The 25,756-nt window shown below is 44.0% G+C and overlaps 1 protein-coding gene across 1 annotated transcript; it reads left to right on the top strand.

Annotated features, from left to right (window-relative positions):
• The first annotated feature begins 307 nt into the window (after nt 1–307).
• Nucleotides 308–23,830, top strand: ca6 (carbonic anhydrase VI). Its single transcript, XM_063032852.1, has 8 exons — nt 308–353; nt 4,373–4,521; nt 7,142–7,237; nt 18,608–18,674; nt 19,309–19,466; nt 20,463–20,586; nt 20,674–20,754; nt 23,214–23,830. Exons 1-8 carry the CDS (start codon nt 323–325, stop codon nt 23,828–23,830), a joined length of 1,323 nt encoding a protein of 440 aa, XP_062888922.1. The 5' UTR covers nt 308–322.
• The last annotated feature ends 1,926 nt before the right edge of the window (nt 23,831–25,756 follow it).

Consider the following 25,756-nt stretch of genomic DNA (forward strand, 5'->3'; position numbering starts at 1 on the left):
TGTATGACAGTGGCCAGTTAAGAGGTACAGGAGTGTATCTAATATGCGGCCACTGACTGAATGTTTGTGGTCGTATAAAACTCAGATTACCTGGGTAGTGCAATTGATAAATTTAACAGGGGATGTTCTTTGTTAACTTCTTGTGTCTGTTATTCATTGCTTTTTCCCAGAAGGAGACTTAAATGAAGCTCATTGGAGTTTAAAATATCCATTGTGTGCTGGCAAGCACCAGTCTCCCATTGACATTCAGAGGAAAAAGGTCCTGTATAATCCCAGCCTGCCCAATCTAGAGTTAGACGGATACGACGGACCCCACCAAGGAATGTTCCTGATGTTAAATAATGGTCATTCAGGTCTGTCATTCTTAATAATAATAATGAAATTAAATGTCTTATAAAATGTATTTGTTTAATTTGTGGAATTCATTGCCACAGGTGGCTGTGGAGGCCAAGTCATTGGGTATAGTTAAAGTAGAAGTTGATAGGTTTGTGAATAGTAATGGTACAAAAGGTTATGGGGAGAAGGCAGGAGAATGGGGTTGATAGGGATAATAAATCAGCTGTGATCGAATGGCAGCACTGACTCGATGGGCTGAATGGCCTAACCCCACTCCTATGTTTTATGGTCTAAATCAGTCCACTAAGTCTATATAATCTATCCCTTTTCACCTGCTTTCTCGTAGCCAAGTACAATATTAACATTTAAAAGATAATTGGATAAGTGTATGGAGAGGAAAGGTTTAGACCGGGGTTCCCAACCTCTGTTTATGCCATGGACCAAACCATTAAGCAAGGGGTCCATGGACCCCAGGTTCAGAGGGACATGGGCGAAACAAACGGAACTAAATTAGGTGATCCGCTTGGTTGGCATCGACAAGGTGGGCTAAAGTTCAAAGTAGATTTATTATGGAAGTACATATACTGTATGTTACCATACTACCTTGAGATTCAATTTCTTGCAGGTTTTTATAGGATAAAAAGAAATTCTATAGAATTTTTCAAAAAATTGTATATCAACACACCAAGACTGGCAAACAACCAATGAGCAAACGTAGATAGACTGTGCAAATAAAAAGTAATACTGAGAACATGAGTTGTAATGATTCCTTGAAAGTAAGTGTTAGGCTGTATAATCAGTTCAAAGCAGTGGTGAGTGAAGTTATTCATGCTGGTTCAGTAGACTGATGGTTGGATGGTAAAAACTGTTCCTGAACCTGGTGTTGGGACCTAAAGCTTCTTTACCTCCTGCCCGACGGTAGTTGTGGAAGGAGAGCAGGGCCTGGATGGTGAGGGTCTCTGATGATGGATGCTGCTTTCTTGTGGTGGTGTTCCACGTAAGTAAACTCAACGGTGGGGAAGGTTTGGCCTGTGATGGACAGGGCTGTATCCACTACTTTCTGTAACCTTTTCCATTCTAGGACACTGGTGTTTCCATTCCAGGCTGTGATGCAACCAGTCAGAATACTCTCTATTGAGCATCTATAGAAGTTTGTCAAAGTTTTTGGTGACATCCTGAAACTACACAAACTTCCAAGAAAGTAGAGGTATTGTTGTGCCTTCTATGTGATGATACTTTCATGCTGGTCCCAGGATAAAGCCTCTGGTATGTTTTACACCAATGAATTTAAGTCTACTGACAGTCGATGTTTCAGGCTGTGACCCTTCACCAGTCCTGATTAGGGGTCTCGGCTCGAAACATAGAAAGTCCATTTCCCTTCATAGATCCTGCCTGACCTGCCAAGTTCCTCCACTGTTTTGTGTGTGTTGCTCATGTTTTCCAGCATCTGCAGAATCCCCTGTATCTTAGATTTCCAATGATTGTGTAGGATAAATGGATAAATTCCTACTCTTATGGTTGGACACACAAGCAATCTGAGAGAGAGAGAGAGAGAGAGAGAGAGAGAGAGATAGGTAAGGAGGTGAGGCAGAGATGGAGAGTAGGCTACCTATATATGGACACTATTGATGTGTTTCCAGTCATTTATACAAGGGTCATTTTGCGTGTGAGAAGCAGGAAGAGGCCAGGGATATATCCCTGGGTGACGCCACGGTAACAATGCCAGTGAAGGAAGAGGAGCTATTACTTATGATATCATTGCTCAGGTCCAAGAGATAGAAAGGAACTGGTTGAGATATAAGTATCGTGAGCAGCTTTGGGCCCTTTATCTAAGAAATGAGGTACTGGCACTTCTAAGGATCCAAAGGAGGTTCACTTGAATGATCCCAGGAATGAAGGGGTTAATGTATGAGGAGTGTTTGATGGCTCCAGGCCTGTACTCGTTGGAGTTTAGAAGAATCAGAAGGGACCTCATTGAAACCTATCAGATATTGAAAGGCCTAGACAGAGTGGATGCGGAGAGGATGATTCCTTTTGTGGGGGAGTCTGGGACCAGAGGACGTGGCCACAGAATAGAAGACATTCTTTTAGAACAGAGATTAGGAGGACTTTTTTTTTTAGGCAGAGGGTAGTGAATCTGTGGAATTCATTGCCACAGGCAGCTGTGGAGGGCAAGTCATTGGGTATATTTAAAGATAAAGTTGATAGGTTCTTGATTAGTCAGGGTGTCAAAGATTACAGGGAGGGGTCGGGGGAGGCAGGGGAATGGAGTTGAGAGGATTTTAAATCAGCCTTGACTGAATGGCCAAGCAGACTTGATGGGCTGTTGGCCTAATTCTGCTCCTATGTTTTATGGAGTTAGGTTTCACTCCACTAGAGAATGTTGGGATCAGAAGGTGGATGACATGGGAAACCAGGTCAAAAGTTGAAAAAGACAGAGTAAGTTTGATCACAAGCACATGAGATTCTGCAGATTCTGGAAACCAGAGCAACACACACAAAATTCTGGAGGAACTCAGCAGGTCAGGCGGTATCTATGGAGGGAAATGAGCAGTCAGCCTTTCAAGTTGAGACCCTTCATCAGGACTGGAAAGGCAGGAGGCAGAAGCCAGTATAGATGTGGGGAGGGTACAGCGGGAGCCGGCAGGTGATATCCAGGTGAGAGTGTAAATGTAAAATGGTGGGAGATAACAGTTGGATGTGACATGGCACCAGAGAAGATTTCGGTCGAAATCATAGAGAAACTATAAGGAATATGATGAATGGGCTTGATTAGATTGTTTTAGTGATGTATATATTACAGTGTAAGAGTGTTTTTTTCTAGATATTGAGGTATGTATTGCTCTGTCATGCATACGTATATCACACAGACATGCACATGCACGTATACCATACGTACACACAAACTTACACGTGCAGCTGCATGCACACGCACAGATGCACAGTTACACAAGCACAGAGACACATAGATGCACACATACACATATGTACACACAAACACATGTACACTGAGACACACACTGCACGGACACTTAAACACACAATTATATACATAGGCATCTGTTAGTCTCATGAGACCATGGGTTTGTGCCTTGGAAGGTTTCCAGGGCGCAGGCCTGGGCAAGGTTGTATGGAAGAGCAGCAGTTCCCATGCTGAAAGTCTCCCTGCTCCATGTCACCAATGTTGTCCAAGGGAAGGGCACTAGGACCCATACAGCTTGGCACCAGTGTCGTCGCCGAGCAATGTGTGGTTAAGTGCCTTGCTGAAGGACACAACACGTTGCCTCAGCTGAGGCTCGGACTAGCGACCTTCAGGTCACTAGACCGACGCCTTAACCACTTGGCCATGTGCCAACACACCAATTATATATACAAACGTATATACACACATAAATAAACAAACATACTCACTTACATTTTTATACACACATACACATTTATACACACAGATATATATACTCACACACAAAAACACACACATGCAGTACACATATACACAGACATGTATACATGCAGAGCATTCATAGAACATAGAAATCTACAGCACATTACAGGCCCTTCGGCCCACAATGTTGTGCTGACCCTGTAACCTACTCTAGAAACTGCCTAGGATTTCCCTACCGCATGGCCCTCTATTTTTCTAAGCTCCATGTACGTATCTAAGAGGCTCTTAAAAGACTTTATTGGTATCCGCATCCACCACCGCAGCTGGCAGTGCATTCCATGCACCCACCACTCTCTGTATGAAAAACTTAACCCCTGACATCCCCTCGGTACCTATTTCCAAGCAGCTTAGAACTATGCCCCGTTGCGTTAGCCATTTCAGTCCTGGGAAGAAGCCTCTGGCTATCCACACGATCAATGCCTCTCATCATCTTATACACCTCTATCAGGTCACCTCTCATCCTCCATCGCTCCAAGGAGAAAAGGCCAAGTTCACTCAACCTATTCTCATAAGGTACGGCCTCCATTCATAAAATACTTGCACGAGAAATGCACATATTAGCCAGTAATCTCATGCAATTTGCTTTCACAGTTGCGATAAACCTGCCTCCCTCTATGTCCATCAACAAAGGGCTGGAGGGTCGCTACACAGCTGTTCAGATGCACTTTCACTGGGGTGGACTCGACCTGGAGAGTAGCGGCTCCGAGCACACAATTGATGGCATACGATATGTGGCAGAGGTATAGTAAAATACCTTTAGGCTATACCGAAACAATAGATGGAATCCAATAAACATTGTTTCAGGTTCCTGTTAGGCTATTGTTCGCAGAATTGCAGCAGGGCAGCAAAGTCGTCAGCATAATACTATTACTGCGCAAATTCAATTCTCATGCTGTCTGGAAGGAGTTTGCATGTTCTCCCTGTGACCGTGTGGATTTCCACCGGGTGCTCCGATTTCCTCCCACAGTCCAAAGACGTACCGGTAGGGAGGTTAATTCGTCATAAATGGGTGGCGTGGGCTTGTTGGTCCAGGAGGGCTTGTATCTCTGAAACAAAAACTGATTGTAATGTCCCTTTAATACAAACCAGTGCATTTTGCAACCCTGGGATGTTGCAGGTTATATCAGCACCCCAGATTAAATCAATTATTATCAGTGCTGATCGTAGGCTCATGTTGATCTCACTGAGAAAGCACCAAGGTAATCTTAGCATCACTGCAGATGATTATGATGAAATTAAAAAATACCACTGATATAATAAAGTGGGCTTTGTTTTACATTTAGTATTGAATACTTTGTCGACAAAGGATCTAACTTGCACAACACACTGGGGGACATCGGCAGGTCAGAATCTGAATCAGGCTTAATATCATCGGCATATGTCGTGAAATTTATTGTCTTTATGGCCGCAGTACATTGCAAAACGTAATAATAGAGAAAAAAAAATGGTGATTGAAAAAACGGTTGAATGTCCATTCAGAAATCGGATGGCAGATGTGATGCTTCCAGGTGTCACCCAAGTTTTCTGTCAGAGGAGGCAGTGGCCTTCTTAATCCTGAAGCTTTCCTTCTCTAATATTCACACCCCTCGCCCATCACAGTGCCTTGACTGTCCCAGGCCACTGAGGTCAAAGTAAGCCTTGGCTCACTGTGAGACTCAGAGCAACTGTCCGGAACCTCAGGCACTCCTCCCAAGCACAAGAATGATAATAAACTGGAGGAAACCTGCAGATGCTGGAAATCCAAAGCAACACTCACAAAATGCTGGACGGAACTCAGCAGGTTGGGCAGCACCTATGGAGAAGAGTGAACAGTCGACGTCTTGGGCCAAGACCCTTCATCAAACAATGATTAAATTGTACTTTTATACACTGTACTCATTGCTTGAAATGTGGTCTCCTCTCCTCAGGCACGGACTCTGACTGCTTTGTCTTCACTTTTATACTAGATTCTAACATTTCTCACACTTTTGACCAAAAGACAGGAGCAGAATTAGGCCATTCGGCCCATTGAGCATGGCTGATTTATTTTGTGCCTCAACCCTATCTCCCTACCTTTGGAACACCCTTACTAATCAAGAACCTATCAACCTCCACTGTAAATTTACTCAATGACTTGGCTTTCGTGGCTCTTCTTTGCAATGAATTCCATTGGTTCTCCAACATCTGGCTAAAGGAATTTGTTAGATTAATTTCTTGTTTATTCTCTTCTGCCTTGAATAAATACTGGAGGCACATTAGTCTCACATCAATCTGGAGTGCCAAGTATTTCCAAAGGTGGACAATCCCGCAACAGCTTCCCCACTCCACTCCCCAATGCCCCTCAGAATTGCTTTAGTCTGCGTCATTGAACTAAAGCGCATTCTTTGACCTCCCTTCTATCATAGAGTCAATTGAGGGGACGTTTACTGATTATTTCTTTTGCTGAAGCTTACTCTAAGCTCAAGGAATTGCACCTTGACAAGCCAACACAAGGCTTTCCATGGAAACACACACAAAGTTCTCAAGGAACTCTGTAGGTTGACCAGCATCTGTGGAGAGCAATAAACAGTCAATGTTTTGGGCAGAGAGACCTCATCAGGACTGGAAAGGAAAGCAGAGAAACCAGAATAAGAGATGGGGGGGTTGGTGAGGGAGAACAAGCTGGCAGTGATAGGTGAGACCAGGTGAAGGGGAAGGTGGGAGGAGAGGTAAAGGGCTGATGAATAAGGAATCTGATAGGGCAGGACAGTGGACCATGGGAGAAAGGGAAGGTGGAGGGGCACCAGACGAGGACATGGGTAGGTGAGAAGAAACAAAAGGGTAAGAAGGAAGCCAGAATTGGGAATGGAAAAAAAGAGGAGGAGGAGGAGGAGGAGGAGGAGGAGGAAGAAATTACCAGAAGTTGGAGAAATCATTGTTCATGATATCAGGTAGGACGCTAAAGTCAACGTTCAATGCTGAGGTTCACAATTCCAGACAATGAATCTGCAGTTCCCATTTGCATCACCTCTTGATACACTCTTGTCCCATCATTTCTTAGCCTTGTACCTGAACCATTTTTGATATTTATTCAGTCTCTAGTGGCCTCTCACACTCCTTTGTGGTTGTTCTTTTCTTTCCTCTCTCCATTTCACTTCATCTTAAAACCTGGTTCCCTCCAAAACATGTTCCTCTTCTGATGAAAATTTGTCGACCCAAAGCATTAACTCTGCCCCTTTCTCTTTGCTCCCTGATCTGCTGAAGATTTCCAACATTTCTTCTTTGCATTCCAGCATGTTTTGTTTTCGTACCAGACTTGGTGTGGTCGACTGTAGATGCCAAGCTATCATACAGCCTGGACAATACTAGGCTAAAACCATTGCTTCACATTTTGTTTTCCAGTTGCACATTGTTCATTACAATTCAGACAAATACAGCAGTTTCTCTGAAGCTTCTACCAAACCAGATGGACTGGCCGTGCTTGCATTTTTCTATGAGGTATGGCTCTAGATTTCATCAGAAATAAAACTGATTTGCAACTGTGACACTGATGAGATAATGAAAGATACATAACTAGTAGGTATCACAGCGAGATGAAAGGACAACAAGACCATAAGGTGTAGGAACAGAATTAGGCCATTTGGCACACTAAGTCTGTTCCACCATTCAATCATAGCCGATTTATTATTCCTCTCAACCCCATTCTGTGGGCCTCCTCTCCATGCCCTTTGACAACCTTAGAACCTATCAACCCCTGCTTTAAATATACCCAATGACATGGCCACCTTAGCCGCCTGTGCCAATGAATTCCACAGATTCACCACCTGGCTAAAGGAATTTGTTAGATTAATTTCTTGTTTATTCCCTTCTGACTTGAATAAATACTGGAGGCACATTAGTCTCACTCCAGTCCATTGGAATCATTCTGGAATGCCAAGAATTTCTGAAGGTGGACAATCCAACAACCACTTCCCCAGTCCAACCCTAGCGCTCCCTCAGAATTACTTCAGTCTGCGTCACTGGGTGGTGACTGAACTTTCGTGCATTCTGTGCCCTCCCTTCTATCATAAAGACAGATTCTGGCTAAAGTAATCCCTCCTCATCTCTGTTCTAAATGGACCTCCCTCAATTCTGAGGCTGTGCCCTCTGGTCCTAGACTCCCCAACTATAGGAAACATCACCTCCATGTCCACTCTATCTAGGATTTTCAAACATTCAATTGATTTCAATGACATCCACCTCATTTTTCTAAACTCTGGTGTGTATAGGCCAAAGCAATCCAAAACTCCTCATAGGTTAACCCTTTCATTCCTGGGATCATTCCTGTGAGTTTCCTCTGGAAAAGCTATGCTATTGCGATAATGTAATAGTAGGCGCTGCAGCAAGACACAAGGTCTACGTAGCCTGTAGGACCATGGTTGACCCTTCAGAATCAGAATCAGGTTTAGTATCACTGGCATATGTTGTGAAATTTGTTGTTATGTGGCAGCAGTACATTGAAATACATAATAATAAAAACTGTAAATTACAGCGAGTAGTATGTGTGAATATATATACACACACATATTTAAAAAGTTAAATTAAGTAAGTAGAGCAAAAAGAGAAAAGAAAAATCATGAGGTAGTGTTCATGGGTTCAATGTCCATTCATAAACCTCAGTACTCGGTGTCGGAGAGCTGATCAGAGCTCAAAGTTTTCGGATGACTCAGAGTCGGATTGTGGTCGGCATCGCAGGGTGAGTTTTTCTTCCCTCTCCCGTCTGCGTGAGATGTGGGACATTTGAGAAACTTTGAACTTTACTGTGCTCATGGACTTTCTTCATCAAGGTTATGGTATTGTTGCACTGTTGTAACTATATGTTATAATTATGTGGTTTTGTCAGTTTTTTCAGTCTTGGTTTGTCCTGTGTTTTGTGATATCACACCGGAGGAAATAATGTATCATTTCTTAATGCATGCATTACTAAATGACAATAAAAGGGGACTACGTGTCTTCATAATCTAAAAACCTGATGGCAGAGGGGAAGAAACTGTTCCTGAATTGTTGTGTGTGTGCCTTCAGGCTCCTGTACCTCCTTCCTGATGGCAGCAATGAGAAGAGGGCATGTTCTGGGTGATGGGGGTGATAGATGCTACTTCCTTGAAGATGTCCTGGACGTTGGGGAGGATAATGCCAGTGGTGGAGCTGAAAGAGTTTACAACTTTCTGCAGCTTATTTCGGTCTTGTGCAGTACACTCCTCATGGACCCTCGCTCTATTCCCTGAAATATTGGCCACCCTAGATGCTGCCTGACCTGCTGAGCTCCCCCAGCAGTTTGTTTTCACTCCAGATTACAGCTTTTGCGGTCCCTTGCATCTTCTTATCTTTTGTTTTCTTTCAGTCCAAAATCTATCAACCACGGCCATAATGACTCCCATTCCCTGAGGGAGAAAAATTACCGTGAAATTCTGATAATCTGGCATCTGATTGGATGTTCTGATGGCTTGGCATATGGCTCACTCATTGGTCTAGAACATGAGGTGGTGGTCCGGGGTTCGTGACCAGAGCTATGTTTGTTATCCAGAATGTGCGTGGGTGTGAGGGGGGAAACGAGGCTTGTTGTGCTGTTGTCTGTTATGTTCTGTGTTGTTCTGCTGAGCATTATGGGTATTGCATGTTGGTGCTGGAAGGTGTGGCGATGCTTGCGGGCAGCCCCCAGCATACCCTCAGGTGTGTTGGTTGTTGACGCAAATGATGCATTTCGCTGCATGCCTCACTGTATACAGTAAACTTGAATCTTGAAAATGCGGGCCAGTGTACTATAAACTATATAACCATATAAACCATATAACAATTACAGCACAGAAACAGGCCATCTCGGCCCTTCCAATTCATGCCGAACGCTTACTTTCACCTAGTCCCACCGACCTGCACTCAGCCCATAACCCTCCATTCCTTTCTTGTCCATATTGTTGTCCAATTTTACTTTAAATGACAATATCACACTTGCCTCTACCACTTCTGCTGGAAGCTCATTCCACACAGCTACCACTCTGTGAGTAAAGAAGTTCCCCTTCATGTTACCCCTAAACTTTTGCCCCCTAACTCTCAACTCATGTCCTCTTGTTTGAATCTCTTCTACTCTCAATGGAAAAAGCCTCTATTAAATTTTAAATACCTCTATTAGGTCTCCCCTGAACCTTCTATGCTCCAAAGAATAAAGACCTAACTTGTTCAACCTTTCTCGGTAACTTAGGTGCTGAAACCCAGGTAACATTCTAGTAAATCTTCTCTGTACTCTCTCTATTTTATTGACACCTTTCCTATAATTTGGTGACCAGAACTGTAAACAATACTCCAAATTTGGCCTTACCAATGCCCTGTACAATTTTAACATTACATCCCATCTCCTATACTCAATGCTCTGATTTATAAAGGCCAGCATACCAAAAGCTTTCTTCACCACCCTATCCACATGAGATTCCACCTTCAGGGAACTATGCACCATTATTCCTAGATCCCTCTGTTCTACTGCATTCTTCAATGCCCTACCATTTACCATGTACGTCCTATTTTGATTAGTCCTAGCAAGATGTAGCACCTCACACTTATCAGCATTAAACTCCATCTGCCATCTTTCAGCTCACTATTCTAACTGGCCTAAGTCTCTCTGCAAGCTTTGAAAACCTACTTCATTATCTACAACTCCACCTGTCTTAGTATCATCTGCATACTTACTCATCCAATTTACCACCCCATCATCCAGATCATTAATGTATACTGTTGGAGATGGATCTGAAACATGGGTAACCCCACTCATGGTGTTAGGATTTGGGGAGGCATGGTAGTTTAGCCGTTAGCACAACACTCTACAGTATTGACAGCCTGGATTAAATCCCCGGCGCTGCCTGTAAGGAGTTTGTACGTTCTAACCCGAGACCGCAGGGGTTTCCTCTGGGTGCTCCAGTTTCCTCCCAAAATCCAAAGACATACAGGTTAGTAGGTTAATTGGTCATTGAAATTATCCCATGATTAGGCTAGGATGAAATCAGAGGATTGCTGGGTGGCTGCATAGCTCAAAAGGGCTGGAAGAGCCTGTTCTGGGCTGTACCACAATAAATAAATAAAGATTAAATAAAAGATTTGTGGCCAGCTCAGGGTCCACTGTGTTTGTATATTTCCCGCTCCCTTTAACCTCAACAAATTCACTGGAAACCCATTATTTTACCATGTAAAATGTATAAACCTGAAATAAAAACATGTTGAGGTATTAAAGCAAATATTTGTAATATTTTTCTGATGGTAGGTGTATCAAAAACAAAAAGCCAGAAGTTTAAGGTGAGAGGAAGGAACTTTAAGGGGTAACACACTCAAATCTCTGGATTCCCGATGAAGAGTCTCGGCCTGCAAAGTCAAGTCTTTATTCCTCTCCATAGATGCTGCCTGACCTGCCGAGTTGCTCCAGCAGTTTGTGTGTGTTACTCTGGATTTCCAGCATCTGCAGAATCTCTTGTGGGTATGATTGACCTTTAAGGGAGAGCTGAGGGTGAAAGATTTTTAACAGAGAGTCACCGATATCTGGAATGTGCTGCAATCAGATATAATTGCTACATTTAGGGAACATTTAGACAAAACACTGGCAGGGAAAAGAAGGATAAAGTCCTAATCTGGGCAAGTGGGATTAGTGTGGATGGGAAATAAGGATGGCATAAATCACAGACAAAGTCACACCCACAAAGACACCCACACACACCCCTACCCACACTCCTGGGCACACCTATACACATAGACACCCACCTGCACACCCACACACACACACACACACACACCCCTACCCTACCCACACTCCTGGGCACACCTATACACACAGACACCCATCCGCATATCCACGCTGATAGCCCGCACACCCACACAGACACCTACCCACACACCCAGACAGCCACCCGCATACCCACAGAGACACCTACCCACACATATATATCGAGATCCAGATATATACATTTCACACACACACACACACACACACACACACACCACCCACCCCTAAAAGCAACAGTGAACTTTTAAATTCACTTCATTAGGTTTCACTTCTCTCCCAGCAGCTGATTTACTCTGTGAATTTCAGTCAACGAACGTGGTTAACCTGTGGGCGAACCAGCCGGTTGACTGAACTGCAAGTTGAGCTGCCTGCAGATGCTGACGTTGCCCTGTTGGACTCCACGGGCGACCTCAGGCCAACTCCACATTGAGTGGTGCGCTGTGGTAAAGCCGTCGCTCAGGAACTGCCGGGTTACAGACGTATCCTGGGCAGCTCCATGCAGATCTTGGGGCTGGTTTTCCCCAAGGCCTATCACAAATTAGATCAGTGAATGATAGGTGGTTTCCTTCTGTGAAGTGCTGGAGGCTACTTTGTGCCAGCTGGAGGACACGGCATCGATGAACTCGGTCTTGGAGAGAACAGGCCCGAGCTGCACTGCAGCAGCACATATAAAATGCAGAAGAAATTCAGCAGATGCTGGAGGAACTCGGCAGGTCAGGCAACATCTATGCAACTTCTGGGGTCTCGGCTCAAAACTTCGACGATTTATTCCCCTCCAAAGATGCTGCCTGACCAGCTGAGTTCCTCCTGCATGTTGTGTGTGTGTTGCTCAAGATTTCTAGCAGCTGCAGAATGTCTTATGCTTATGCCGTGCTGAGACCATAAGGCTATGATATAGGAGCAGAACTAGGCCATTCGGCCCATCGAGTCTGCTCCGTCATTCCATCATGTCTGATTTATTACCCCTCTCAACCCCATTCTCCCCATAATTTTTGAGGCCCTTACTAATCAAGAACCTATTAATGTCTATTTTAGACCATAAGATATAGGAGCAGAATTAGGCCATTTGGTCCATTGAGTCTTCTCCACTATTTCATCATGGTGATCAATTCCCTCTCAGTCCCAGTCTTCTGCCTTCTCCCTGTATCCCTTCATGGCCCAACTAATCAGGAATCTATTAACCTTTGCCTTAAATATACTCAATTACCTGGGCTTTACAGCAGCCTGTGGCAACGACTTCCACAGATTCACCACTTGCTTGTTAAAGAAAGTCCTCTTCATCTCCATTCTAAATGAATGTCCCACTATTTGGAGGCTGTATCCCCTGGTCCTAGACTCCACCACTGTAGAAAACACCCTTTCCACATCCACTCTATCGAGGACCCAATTACTTGGCCACCGTAGCTGTTGGTGGCAATGAATTCCATGGATTTACCATCCTCTGGCTGAATAAATTCCTCCACACCTTTGTTCTGAAGCAGGGGTTCCCAACCTTTTTTATGCCATGGATGTGTACCCTTAACCGAGGGGCCTGTGTACCCCAAGTTAGGGACCCCTGTTCTGAAGGGATGCCCTTCTACTCTGAGGCCTTGCCCTCTGGTCCTAGACTCAGAGGAAATATCCTCTCCACATCCGTTCCATCTAGGTATTTCAATATTCAATGAGATCCTCCCTATTCTTCTGATCTTCTGTCAGTACAGTTCCAGAGTCATCAAGCACTCCTCATCCATTAACCCCTTCATTCCCAGAACCATTCGTGTGAGCCTCCACTGGACCCTCTCCAATGCCAGCACATTCTTTCTTAAGATAAGGGGCGCAATACTACTCACAATCCTCCAAGTGCGGTCTGAGCTGGATTTTTACTTCTGAATTGGAGGGGTTCATTACATCTTTCTTCATCTGAATCAGCTGTCAATTAGAAATGTGTTATTTTTACTCTAAAGTAGCAATCAAGTGAAAGAGGTATTGCACGGTTGAATGGCTGAGTTTCTTTTCAATCCACTTCAAACAGATGAACCACAGAGAAAGGTACCAAATAATCAAACAAAGGGAAATTTACATTCAAAACCGGAATCAATCAGGTTTAATATCACCAGCATGCGTTGTGAAATTTGTTGTTATGTGACAGCAGTACAATGCAATACATAATAATAAAAATAAAAACTGTGAACTACAGTCAGAAATATAAGGAACTGTGGCACAGTAGCATAGAGGTTACTGCAACGGCTTTTCAGAACCAGCCATCACTGGTGGGGTCCAATTCCTGTAGCTGTCTATAAGGAGTTTGTGTGCGCTCCCTGTGATCAGATGGGTTTCCTCCGGGTACTCCAATTTCTTCCCACAGGACAAAAATATACCGGTTGGTTGGTTAATTGGTCATTGTAAATTGTCCCGTGATTAGGCTGGGATCAAATCAGGGGATTGCTGGGCGGCATGGTCAGCAGTTAGGAAGGGCCTGTTCTGGGCTGTATCACAATAAATAAATAAAAATAAAGTAAAAGATTTGTGGCCATGCCCAGGGTCCACTGTATTTGTATATTTCCTGCTCCCTTTAACCTCAACAAATTCACTGGAAAACCCATTATTTTACCATGTAAAATGTAAAAACATGTTGAGGTATTAAGGCAGATATTTGAAATCTTTTTCTCATGGTCGGTGTATCAAAAACAAAAAGCTGGAGGTTTCGTGTGAGAGGAAGGAACTTTAAAGGGTTAGTGTTGGTAGGTTGTGGACATACTATGGTGACACCAGAAGCCTGGTGACACTTGTGGACTGCCCCCAGCACAATCCTTGCTATTTGATTTGATGCAAATGACGCATTTCATTGTATGCTTCAATGTCCATGTGGCAGATAAAGCTAATTGAAACCTATCAAATATTGAGAGGCCCAGGCAGAGTGGATGTGGAGGGGATGTTTCCTATGGTGTGAGAGTCTAGGACCAGAGGACACAGCCTCAGAATAGAGGGACATCCATTTAGAACAGAGATAAGGAGAAATTTCTGTAGAGGGTGGTGAATCTGTGGAATTCATTGCCACAGACGGCTGTGGAGGCCAAGTCATTGGCTATATTTAAAGTTGATAGGTTCTTGATTAGTGTGGGTGTTTAAGGTTACAGGGAGAAGGCAGGAGAAAGTGGTTGAGAGGGATAATAAATCAGCCATGATGGAATGGCAGAGCGAACTCGATGGGCTGAATGGCCCAATCCTGCTCCTGTGTCTCGTGGTCTCAGAATACAAGCACGTCCCTTTAGAACAGAGATGAGGAGAAATTTCTTTAGGGGGTAATGAATCTGTGGAATTCATTGCCACAGTTGGCTATGAAAGCCAAGTTGTTGGGTATACTTAAAGCGGAGGTTGATAAGTTCTTGATCCGTCAGGGTGTCAAAGGTTACGGGGAGAAGACAGGACAATGGGGTTGAGAGGGATAGTAAATCAGCAATGATGGAATGGCGGATCAGACTCGATGGGCTGAGTGGGCTAATTCTGCTCATATATTTTATGGCCTTATAGACTAATCTTGATCTCGTTTTCTCATTTAAAGAGACTTGCATCCTGTTCGATGATTCATAGCGAAATCTCCACTTCAGCAGAAGAATTGTATGTTTTCAATGCAAAATTCAACTGCCAGTTTGCTGACCCCCCCATCTCACTCATCCACAAATTCTCTCCATTTTCAGCTCATTCTGTTGTCCCTCTTTACCTCATCTCCACAGTTTCTCCTTCTGAAAAGTTTCTGAGGAAATTCCACCTTTCGCAAGCTCTGGCCCATCTCCTATCTTAAAATTCCTTTCCTCACCCTCGCCCTTTCCACATTGGAGCTCCAAAGCTCTGGAATTGCCCCCCCTCCCCTTCCTACAGGAAAGATATCAATAAGCTTAAAAGAATGCAAAGAATTGGAAAAATGGGCTGAAAAATGGCAGATGGAATTTAAGGCAGACAAGTGCAAGGTTTTGCACTTTAGTAAAACCAACCAGGGTAGATCTTACACAGTGAATGGTAGGGCACTGAGGAGTGTGGTGGAACAAAGGGATCTGGGAGTACAGGTACATGATTCATTGAAAGTGGCATCACAGGAAGAAAGGATCGTAAAGGGGTTGCACATTGGCTTTCATAAATCAATGTATCGAGTACAGAAGATGGGATGTTATGTTGAAGCTGTACAAAATGTTGGTGAGACCTAATTCAGAGTATGTGTGCAGTTTTGGTCACCTACCTAAAGGAAAGATGTAAACAAGGTTGAAAGAGTGCAAAGAAAATTTACAAGGATGTTGCCAGCTCTAGAGGACCAGAGTTATAAAGGATAGATTGAATAGGTTAGGACTGTATTCTTTTGAATGTAGAAGATTGAGAGGAGATTTGATAGAGGTATATAAAATTATGAGGGGCATAGATAGGGTAAATGCAAGCAGGCTTTTTCCACTGAGGTAGGGTGGGACTACAACCAGATGGACTAGATGGACTGAAGCCCTGTTTCTGAGATGTGGTACTCTATGATTCTATTACTCCAAACACTCTGTCTCTTACTTTGCTTCATAAGATGCTCCTTTAAATCTATCTCGGAGTAAAATGTTTGGACATTTTATTTTATGCATCTATGTGGACCTATGTTAAGTTATTGCCTGGTAGCTTTTGTAAAATCAAAAGTTCAAAGTTCAAAGTCAATTTATTATTGAAGTATGTATATACTCAATGGCCATGTTATTACGTACACCTGTACACCTTGTTAATGCAAATATCTAATCATGTCAAGCAACTCACTGCATAAAAACATGCAGGCATGGTCAAGAGGTTCAGTTGTTGTTCAGAACAAACATCAGAATGGGAAAGAAATGTGATCTCAGTGACTTTGACCATGGAATGATTGTTGGTGTCAGATGGGGTGGTTTGAGTATCTCAGAAACTGCTGATCTCCTGGGATTTTCATGCACAACAGTCTCTGGAGTTTACAGAGAATGGTGCAAAAACACAAAAAACACCAGAGATCAGCAGATCTGTGGACAAATATGCCTTGTTAATGAGAGAGGTCAGAGGAGAATGGCCTGACTGAATCAAGCTGAAAGAAGGCGACAGTAACTCAAATAATCACACGTTACAACAGTGGTGTGCAGAACAGCAACTCTGAACCTTGAAGTGGATGGGCTATAGCAGCAGAAGATTGTGAACATACACTCCGTGGCCACATGATTAGGTACGGGAGATACTCTGAGATTCATTTTCTTGGAGGCATTTACAGTAGAACAGAGAAATACAATAGAATCAATAAAAACTACACACAATCAATATGCAAAAGAGGACAAACTGCAAATCTAATAAATAAATAAATCAATAACAACATTGCGAGCATTTACCTTGAAAGTGAATCCATAGGTTGTGGAATCAGGTGAGTTGTTTAGGTAAGTGACGTTATCCACACTGGTTCAAAATCCTGATGGTTAAGAGGTAATAACCGTTCCTGAACCTGGTGGTGTGGGACCCAAGGCTCTTGTGCCTCCTTCATGATGACTGCGGTGAAGAGAGCATGGCCTGGATGGTGGGGGTCCTTGTAGATGTGCTCAATGATGGGGAGGGTCTTTCCTGCGATGGGACTGGGCAGAATCCACTACGTTTTGTAGGCTTTTCAGTTCATGGGCATTGACTGAATCTTTCATAACTTCCAGTTGCAGCTATGCCAAAAGGTGCTATGCCAATGAACATTGCTCTGTCATATCAGGTGTCCTATTTCTTTAATAAAATGTCTGTTCCTCAGTAATCTTGGCAAAGATCCTTGTTCCAGCAAGGTCTTCAATGCTCTGATTCCATACAAACCCCAGTGGATTACAAACTGTGGCTGATAGATGAATTGAAAGACTTGAAGTTAATCTGCGAGAAAAAGAAGGCAAGCTGAATAATTAAGAAAGCAACAGTTCAAACAAACCAACAATAAATGAGGTTGGGGTTAAGCCAAAAACGAATAAACAATAAAATAAACATCAACTCCGCTCCACCATTCAATCATGGCTGATTTGTTTTTCTCAACTCTATTCTCCCACCTCCTTCCTGAACCCTGTACTCCTTTACCAGTCAGGAATCCATAAATCTCTGCTTTAAACACACCCAATGGCTTCACCTCTGTGGCAGCAAATTTCACAGATTCACCTTTGTCTGGCTGAAGAAATTCTTCTCCATCTCAGTTTTAAAGGGACATCTCTTTATACTAAGGCTTGGATGGCGAGGTGGAGATATGTCTCTACTGAAGGAGAATCTTTTCTCCACTAACCTGCAGGTCACCCTTGGGTAATCTGTAGCACCTGCTTAGCCCCCTAATCGGGGTCACTTAAAGCCATGGGAGCAGGTGGTGGATGGTCATATGAGCAGCTGGTACATATAAGTCCTGGTTATGCGACCACTGACACCAGGCAGACAGTCTCTGAAGAGTATTGATAATGGCTGGGGTCACCCGTCTTGTAAAGACACTGCCCAGAAGAAGCCAACACTAAACCACTTCTGCACAAAAATTTGCCAAGAACAATATGGTGATGGATAGACCATGATCGCCTATGTCATACAACATGTCATATAATGATGAGGGTGATGTGCCCTCAGATCCAAGATTAGATTATGAAGACATTCAGTCCTCGTTTATTGTCATTTAGAAATGCATGCATTAAGAAATGATATAAATGATACAAGATTCTTCTTCTGATGGAAATATCCTCTCCACGTCTACTCTGTCTAGGCGTTTCAGAATCCAGTGGGCTTCAATGAGACTCCAGGTGCAGACTGATGGGATCAGCAGAATAATATTTTGGCACAGACTAGATGGGCTGAAGGGCCGGTTCTGCATTGTTGTGCTCAATGACACCATGACACTGTGATTCTATTCCCTCTCATTCTTCAGAAGTCTATCAAGTACAGGCCCAAAGCCATCAAAGGCTCCTCATACAGAATGTTATACCAGATGGTGATGAAACTAGTCAGAAAACCAACCAGTCATGTTGGGAAGCTACAATATATTCATATACTCACGAGCTGATGGTGGAGAGATGTTTTATTGCGGTTTTATGACTGTTTACTCCATGGCTATTTTCCAGGATGGACATTTGGAAAACACATACTACAGTGACTTTATCTCCAGCTTGAGTAAAATCCGTTATTCAGGTACACTGTCTTCACTTCTATTTAAAATAAACGTAGAGGACCTAGCTGGGCTTTGGGGTGGAGATACATCTCTAACAAAGGAGGTGTAAGGTGCTCCATCCCTCTGCTGGCCTTCAGGTCACCCTTGGAAAAGATGTAGCACCTCCTTTAGCACCCACCCTCCCTGATCAGGGTCACGTGAAGCCATGGGAGCAGGGGATGGATGGTCGTAGGAGCAGCTGGTGCAGATCACAACTCCTGATTATATGTCCACTGACGCCAGGCAGAAAATCTCTGGAGAGTATTGATAATGGCCGGGGTCACCCTTCTTGTTAAGGCACTGCCCAGAAGAAGGCAATGGCAAACCACTTCTGTAGAAAAATTTGCCAAGAATATTATGGTTATGGATAGACCATGATCACCCATGTCATACGACATGGCACATAATGATGATGTCATATGACACGGCACAAAATGATGATGATGTTAGATAATAGAAAGATGGAAGGCTCTGTAGAAAGGGATGGATCGATTGATCTTAGAGTAGGTTAAAGGGTTAGCACAACATTGTGGGCCAAATGGCCTTTACTGTGCTGGACTGTTCTATGTTCTATATTTTATTCAGATTATCTGCAACTTTCTCTTTCCTTTTCAGGCCAGTTTACAGAAATGCAACCATTTGACATCAGCACAATGCTACCCGATAACCTCTCCAACTTCTACAGATACAAAGGGTCTCTGACAACCCCACCTTGTTTTGAGTCTATAATCTGGACAATCTTTGACACGCCGATTGTGCTCTCCTCTAATCAGGTAAAGATGATCCCAATTATGTTTTTTATAAAGGTCAGTTTAATATCTATAAAGATAGGAACAAATAGGATGTACAATAAATATTCATTGGACTGGTTACTAGGATGAAAGAATTTGCTTATCTGGGGAGGTTGAGTAGACTAGGCCTGTCCCTGCCAGGGTTTAGAAGAATGAAAGACAGTCCTGGAAATATAGACTAACACAGGACAGAAACAGGCTCTTCAGGCAACCGGTCAACCACTTCATTCCAAATACCAACACCCTCTTGGCAGAAAAGCTGTCCCTCAGATTCCGATTCAGATTAATTTATCTATCACATGTACATCAAAGCATACAGTGGAATATGTAATACGCTAAATCCTCCAGTCCGTGGCCTCCTCTACTGCTGCGATGAGGTCACGCTCAGGTTGGAGGAGCAACACCTTATATTCCGTTTGGGTAGCCTCCAACCTGATGACATGAACATCAATTTCTTGAACTTCTGGTAATTGTTCCCCCCTTCACCATTTCCCATTCCTTTTTCTCTCTCTCACCTTGTACCCTTACCTGCCTATCACCTCCCCCTGGTGCTCGTCCTCCTTCCCTTTCTTCCATGGTCTTCTCTCCTCTCGTATCAGATGGTTCCTTCTCCAGCCCTTTATCTCTTTCACCAATCAACTTCCCAGCTCTTTACTTCACCCCTCCTCCTCTCCTGGAAGAAATACTATCACCTAGTATATCTTCCTCCCCTTCCCCCACCTTCTTACTCTAACTTCTCCTCTTTCTTTCCAGCCTTGATGAAGTAGCTCGGCCTAAGTGTCAACTGTTTCTTCTTTTCCATAGCTGCTGCCTCACCTGCTGAGTTCCCCCTGCATTTTGTGTGTGTGTTGCAAACACGGTATGAGCTGGGTTTTATTCTTCTAAACTCCACTGAGTCCAAGCGCAGGGAATCTGTGTGCTCTTGTTGCATTCACTACACTTCATAAATTAACTTTCCTTCTGATATTTTTCCCCGAGATCCGATTATTAGAAAACTCTGTGATGGACTGGGAGAACAAAACCCTGCGGAACGATTATCGGCACGCACAGCCAATCAACGACAGAATTGTGGAAGCTTCATTTCAACCTTTCCAGGAGAAAGGTATAATGCCTTAGCACAAGGAATGCATATTTTAGCCCTGTGCCTCATAATCCCATTGACACGATGACTTACTGTTGTCACTAATAGGTTCTTGCCACCTTGATACTCTTCAAAGGAAGTTGGATAGAATTGAAGGAATTTTGAATAAATTGCAAATTTCGGAATCAGGTAGGAATAACAACACAGAATTATTATTGTCGCTGTGAACATGGCAGCTAAAATATGCATAACAAGCTCCCACAATAGGATTGTGCCCAGTCTGACCTATGTCTACTGTCCGCCAGAGAAAGCAGGATCTCCCAGTGGCCACACATTTTAATTCCACATCCCATTCCCATTCTGACATGTCTATCCACGGCCTCCTCTACTGTAAAGATGAAGCCACACTCAGGTTGGAGGAACAACACCTTATATTCCGTCTGGGTAGCCTCCAACCTGATGGCATGAACATCGACTTCTCTAACTTCCGCTAAGGCCCCACCTCCCCCTCGTACCCCATCTGTTACTTATTTATATGTGCACATTCTTTCTCTCACTCTCTTTTTTCTCCCTCTGTCCCTCTGAATATACCTCTTGCCCATCCTCTGGGTCCCCCCCCCCCTTGTCTTTCTCCCTGGGCCTCCTGTCCCATGATCCTCTCGTATCCCCTTTTGCCTATCACCTGTCCAGCTCTTGGCTCCATCCCTCCCCCTCCTGTCTTCTCCTATCATTTTGGATCTCCCCCTCCCCCTCCAACTTTCAAATCCCTTACTCACTCTTCCTTCAGTTAGTCCTGACGAAGGGTCTCAGCCTGAAACGTCAACTGCACCTCTTCCTACAGATGCTGCCTGGCCTGCTGCGTTCACCAGCAACTTTTATGTGTGACCTATGTCTATTTGCCTTTTGTGACATGTCCTTGGTCCCAGAGTATTTGACCCCTTGCTGCGGTGGGGTTCCTATGAAGAGGAGACAGGTGACTTGGCTTCAGGAGATGAAATCTGAAACCAGACCCCAAAATTGACCTGATGGTCTTCTGACTGGTCATCCAATCACAGATGCTGCCTGATGTATGTGTATGTGTGCGTGTGCTCAGATTTCCAGCATCTGTAGTCACGGGTCTCCAAGTTAACACAATGCAATTCCTCATCTCCTCCAAGAGATGGCAGCAGAGCCTTACTCACTTTACCCGTCCGCAGCACCAACGAACAACCGACCACAGTGCTTGAAGCAAGATAGCTGTCAATTATTCAGTATTTCATTTTCATCTCATTAAGCTGTCCATTCCTAATGAGAAGGTTCTGTTTCTAATCCAGTCTGTGGGTCCTGAGGTGGGCGCCAAGGCTATTGTGCTCCCTGCAGGCAAACTGTTTGCTTCACAGCCTGATATGGAACCACCAATGCCTCGGAACAGTCATACAGAAAGGTGTGGATATAGCCCAGTCCATCAGAGGGAAAACCCAGGAAACCCTGATAGGCTGATTAGATATTTGCATTAGCGAGCTGGTGTACCTAATTAAGCAACGACTGTGTGTATATACACTTCGATAAAAAATTTGTTTTGACTTTGACTTGACTTACTTTAACCTCGAGACTCTTTAGCAGGTTGGGCTAAGGTTCTTGTCAAGACTGGCAGATGGACAGTTTAGGGTTTATGTCACTCTTTCAGCCACTTGCATGTCCCAGGGGCATACTCTCATTTCTGACTGACACACTGAATATTCCTTTCCTATTTTGAGAGATCACAAGACCCTGACAGTGGAGATGCACCTCTTTCTCAAATGGTTTTGAGGATATCCTCCAGTCTTTGTGCTGTCCACTTCACAATCTTTTGCCATGACGGAATTCAGAATACAGTGTCTATTTTGGGAACGTCGCGCTGGGGCTGTGAAGGACATGACTTTCCGATCAGAGCCAGTTGTGAGTCATGAGGACCTCAGTGAAGGAGATACTGGCCTTGGTGAGGACACTGCCATTGGTTCACTAATCCTGGTAACAGGTTTGAAGGTTCTTCCCAGTCTATCTCTCCAGTGTTTTGAGATGGAGACACAAGAATCTGCAGATGCTGGAATCTGGAACAAAAAACAAATCTGCTGTAGGAACTCAGCAGGTCGGGCAGCCTCTGTGGAGGGAAATGGACAGTTGATATCTCTAGTCGAGACCCTTCATCATTCCAGACCTGCTGAGTGACTCCAGTACAGTATCTTCATTTTTGCTCCAATATTTTGGGATGTCTGCAGTTTCCAAATATCATTCCACTTCAACTGGCAAACAATAACATTTTAAATAATAAGCACATGAGATTTTGCAGATGCCCTAAATCTTGAGCAGCCCACACAAAATGCTGGAGGAACTCAGCAAGTCAGGCAGCATCTATGGAGGGGAGTTAACGGCCAACATCATTAGGCCCTTTGTCAGGATATCAGAACATATCTTGAAGATGGGGGTGGCATGGTAATGTAATGGTTAGCACAACGCTTTACAGTACCAGTGACCCAGGTTCAATCTTTGCACCCACCCCCATAGATGCTGCCCGACTCGCTGAGGTCCTCCAGCATTTGGTGTGCATTGTTTAACATTAGAGGCTAGGAGATACTTTAGAAGTTGAATATAATGGCCATTGACATCTCTTTTTTAAATTGATTTCAAAGGCAGTGAGTTGTCTTCGTATCCTGCTTTTCACTTCTCCAAGGAAAGCCTTGCGAGTTATGTGGAAATTCAAACCCTTCGCAGCATGAACCTTACTTCATTTACAATGTGCTTGTGGATCAGAACGAGGGATTCCCTGCCGCGGATCCTCCTATCATACGCAACAAGGGAGAGCGACAACGAACTCGTTCTTTCTGTGGGTCTCGACTGGGGGCTGTGGATTGGAGGCCAGTTTGTGAACGTGCCTTTGAACTTCCAGACAAATGAGTGGGTGCACTACTGCGCAACGTGGACTTCTCAGACGGGAGCGGTGGAAATGTGGAACAACGGGCTAGCAGCCCGGGCCAGACACGTGAAGAAAGGATACATTATTAAAGCAGGCGGATCCCTGATCATGGGGAGAGACCAGGATGGCATTGAGGGCATGTACTCTGATGCTTTTGTGGGAGAGGTAACCGCTCTCAACATGTGGGACCATGTCCTCAGTCCTTCGGAGACTCGACGTCTCATGGAATGCAGGTACAGATGGAAGAAGGGTAATGTGGTGGGTTGGGGGGTGAGCTCTGTGGCACTGTTTGGTGGCGTGGGGCTTGCGGGGGACACTGTTTGCTTTGGATAATGAGCTGAACAGGAGACCCCGGCACTGTGTCCCCAGGTGGAAGAGGAGTTGGAGATGTAAATGAATATAAAGAACACAGAACAGTACAAACCCTTCATCCCACAATATTGTGCTGACCATTTTTCCTACTCTGAGATGGGTCTAAACCTTCCCTTCATATAGCCTCTTCCTGGTCACCACTCAATCACCCACTTTGCCTCGGTTGCTCTGCCCCTACAAACTTCCTTTGCATCTCAAGTCTTCTTTCCTTTCCAGAGCTTGCTAGCTTAGATGAGAATTGGCATTCATTTCAAGAGAACTAAAATACAAAGATCCTTGCTGGCAAGTTTTCTAGTGCTGTTGGGGAGGGTTTAAACTAATTTGGCAGGGGCATGGGAACTGAAGTGATAAGGCTGATGATAGGGCTTTTGTTTTACCATAAGATATAGGGGTAGAATTAGGCCATTTGGCCCATCGAGTCTGCTCTGCCATTTCATCACGGCTGATCCATTTTCCCTCTTGGCCCCAATCTCCTGCCTTCTCCCTATATCCCTTCATGCCCTGACCAATCAAGAATCTGTCAATCTCTGCCTTAAATATACCCAATGACTTGGCCTTCACGGCTGCCTGTGGCAACAAATTCCACAGATCCACGACTGCCACAGATTCACCACTTTACACGCAGAGACAGTGTGTACTGAGACTGTGAGGAAGGACAGGCAGATAATCGACCAAAATTGCAGTCAGTGGGATGAGTTGAACCGTAACATGAGGGCAAAATCAAAAAGGGTGATGAATATAGGACTAAAGGTGTTATATTTGATTGCACACAGTATATGGAATATGATAGATGATCCTGTAGCACAGTTAGAGATCGGCAGGGATGACACTCTGGGCATCACTGAGTTGCGGCTGAAAAAAGATTATAGTTGGGAGCGTAACATCCAAGGAACACATTGCATCGAAAGGACAGGCAGGTAGGCAAAGGAGTTGGCATGGATCCGTTGGTAAAAATTGAAGCCAAATCCTTAGAAAGAAGTGACGTAGGATCAGAAGATGTAGAGTCTTTGTGGGTAGAGCTAAGAAACTGCAAGGGTAAAAAGACCTTGATGGGCATTATATACCGGCCTCCAACAGTAGCTGGGATTGGGATGTAAATTATAATGGGAGAAAGAAAAGGCATGTTATAAGGTCAATGATATGATAATCATAATGGATTTCAATATGCAGGTACATTGGGAAAATCAAGTTGATGCTGGATCCCAAGAGGGAATTTGTAGAATGCCTTCAAGATGGCTTTTCAGAGCAGCTTGTGGTCTAGCCCATTAGGGGAAAGGCAATTCTGGATTGGGTGTTACGTAATGAACCAGAGAGCTCAAGGTAAAAGAATCCTTAGGAGGCAGTGATCATAATATGATAGAATTCACCCTGCAGTTTGACAGGGAGAGAGAAAGACGATAAAGTCAGATGTATCAGTATTACAGTAGAGTAAATGTAATTACAGAGGCCTGAGAAAGGAGCTGGCCTAAATTGGTTGCAAGGGGACACTGGCAGGGATGATGGCAGAACAGCAGTGGCTGGAGTTTCTGGAAGCAATTCACGAGGTGCAAGATAGCTACACCCCAAAGACGATAGAGTTATCCGAAGGGAAGAAGGGGCACCAGTGTCCGACAAGGGAAGTCAAAGAAAGCATCAAAGCAAAAGAGAGGGCATAGAGTAGAGCAAAAATTGTGGGAAGTTAGAGAATTGGAAATCTTTTAACAACCAACAGCAGAAACCTAAAAAAAACCATCAGGAAAGAAAAGCTGAAATATGAAGGTAACCTAGCCAATAATATCAAATAGGATATCAAAAGTTTTTTCTGATATAAAGTGTAAAAGAGAGGTGAGAGTGGACATCAGACCGCTGGAGAATGATGCTGCAGAGGTAGTAGTGGGGGACAAAGAA

Source organism: Mobula hypostoma, chromosome 25 (genome assembly GCF_963921235.1).
Source record: "Mobula hypostoma chromosome 25, sMobHyp1.1, whole genome shotgun sequence".
Lineage (NCBI taxonomy): Eukaryota > Metazoa > Chordata > Chondrichthyes > Myliobatiformes > Myliobatidae > Mobula > Mobula hypostoma.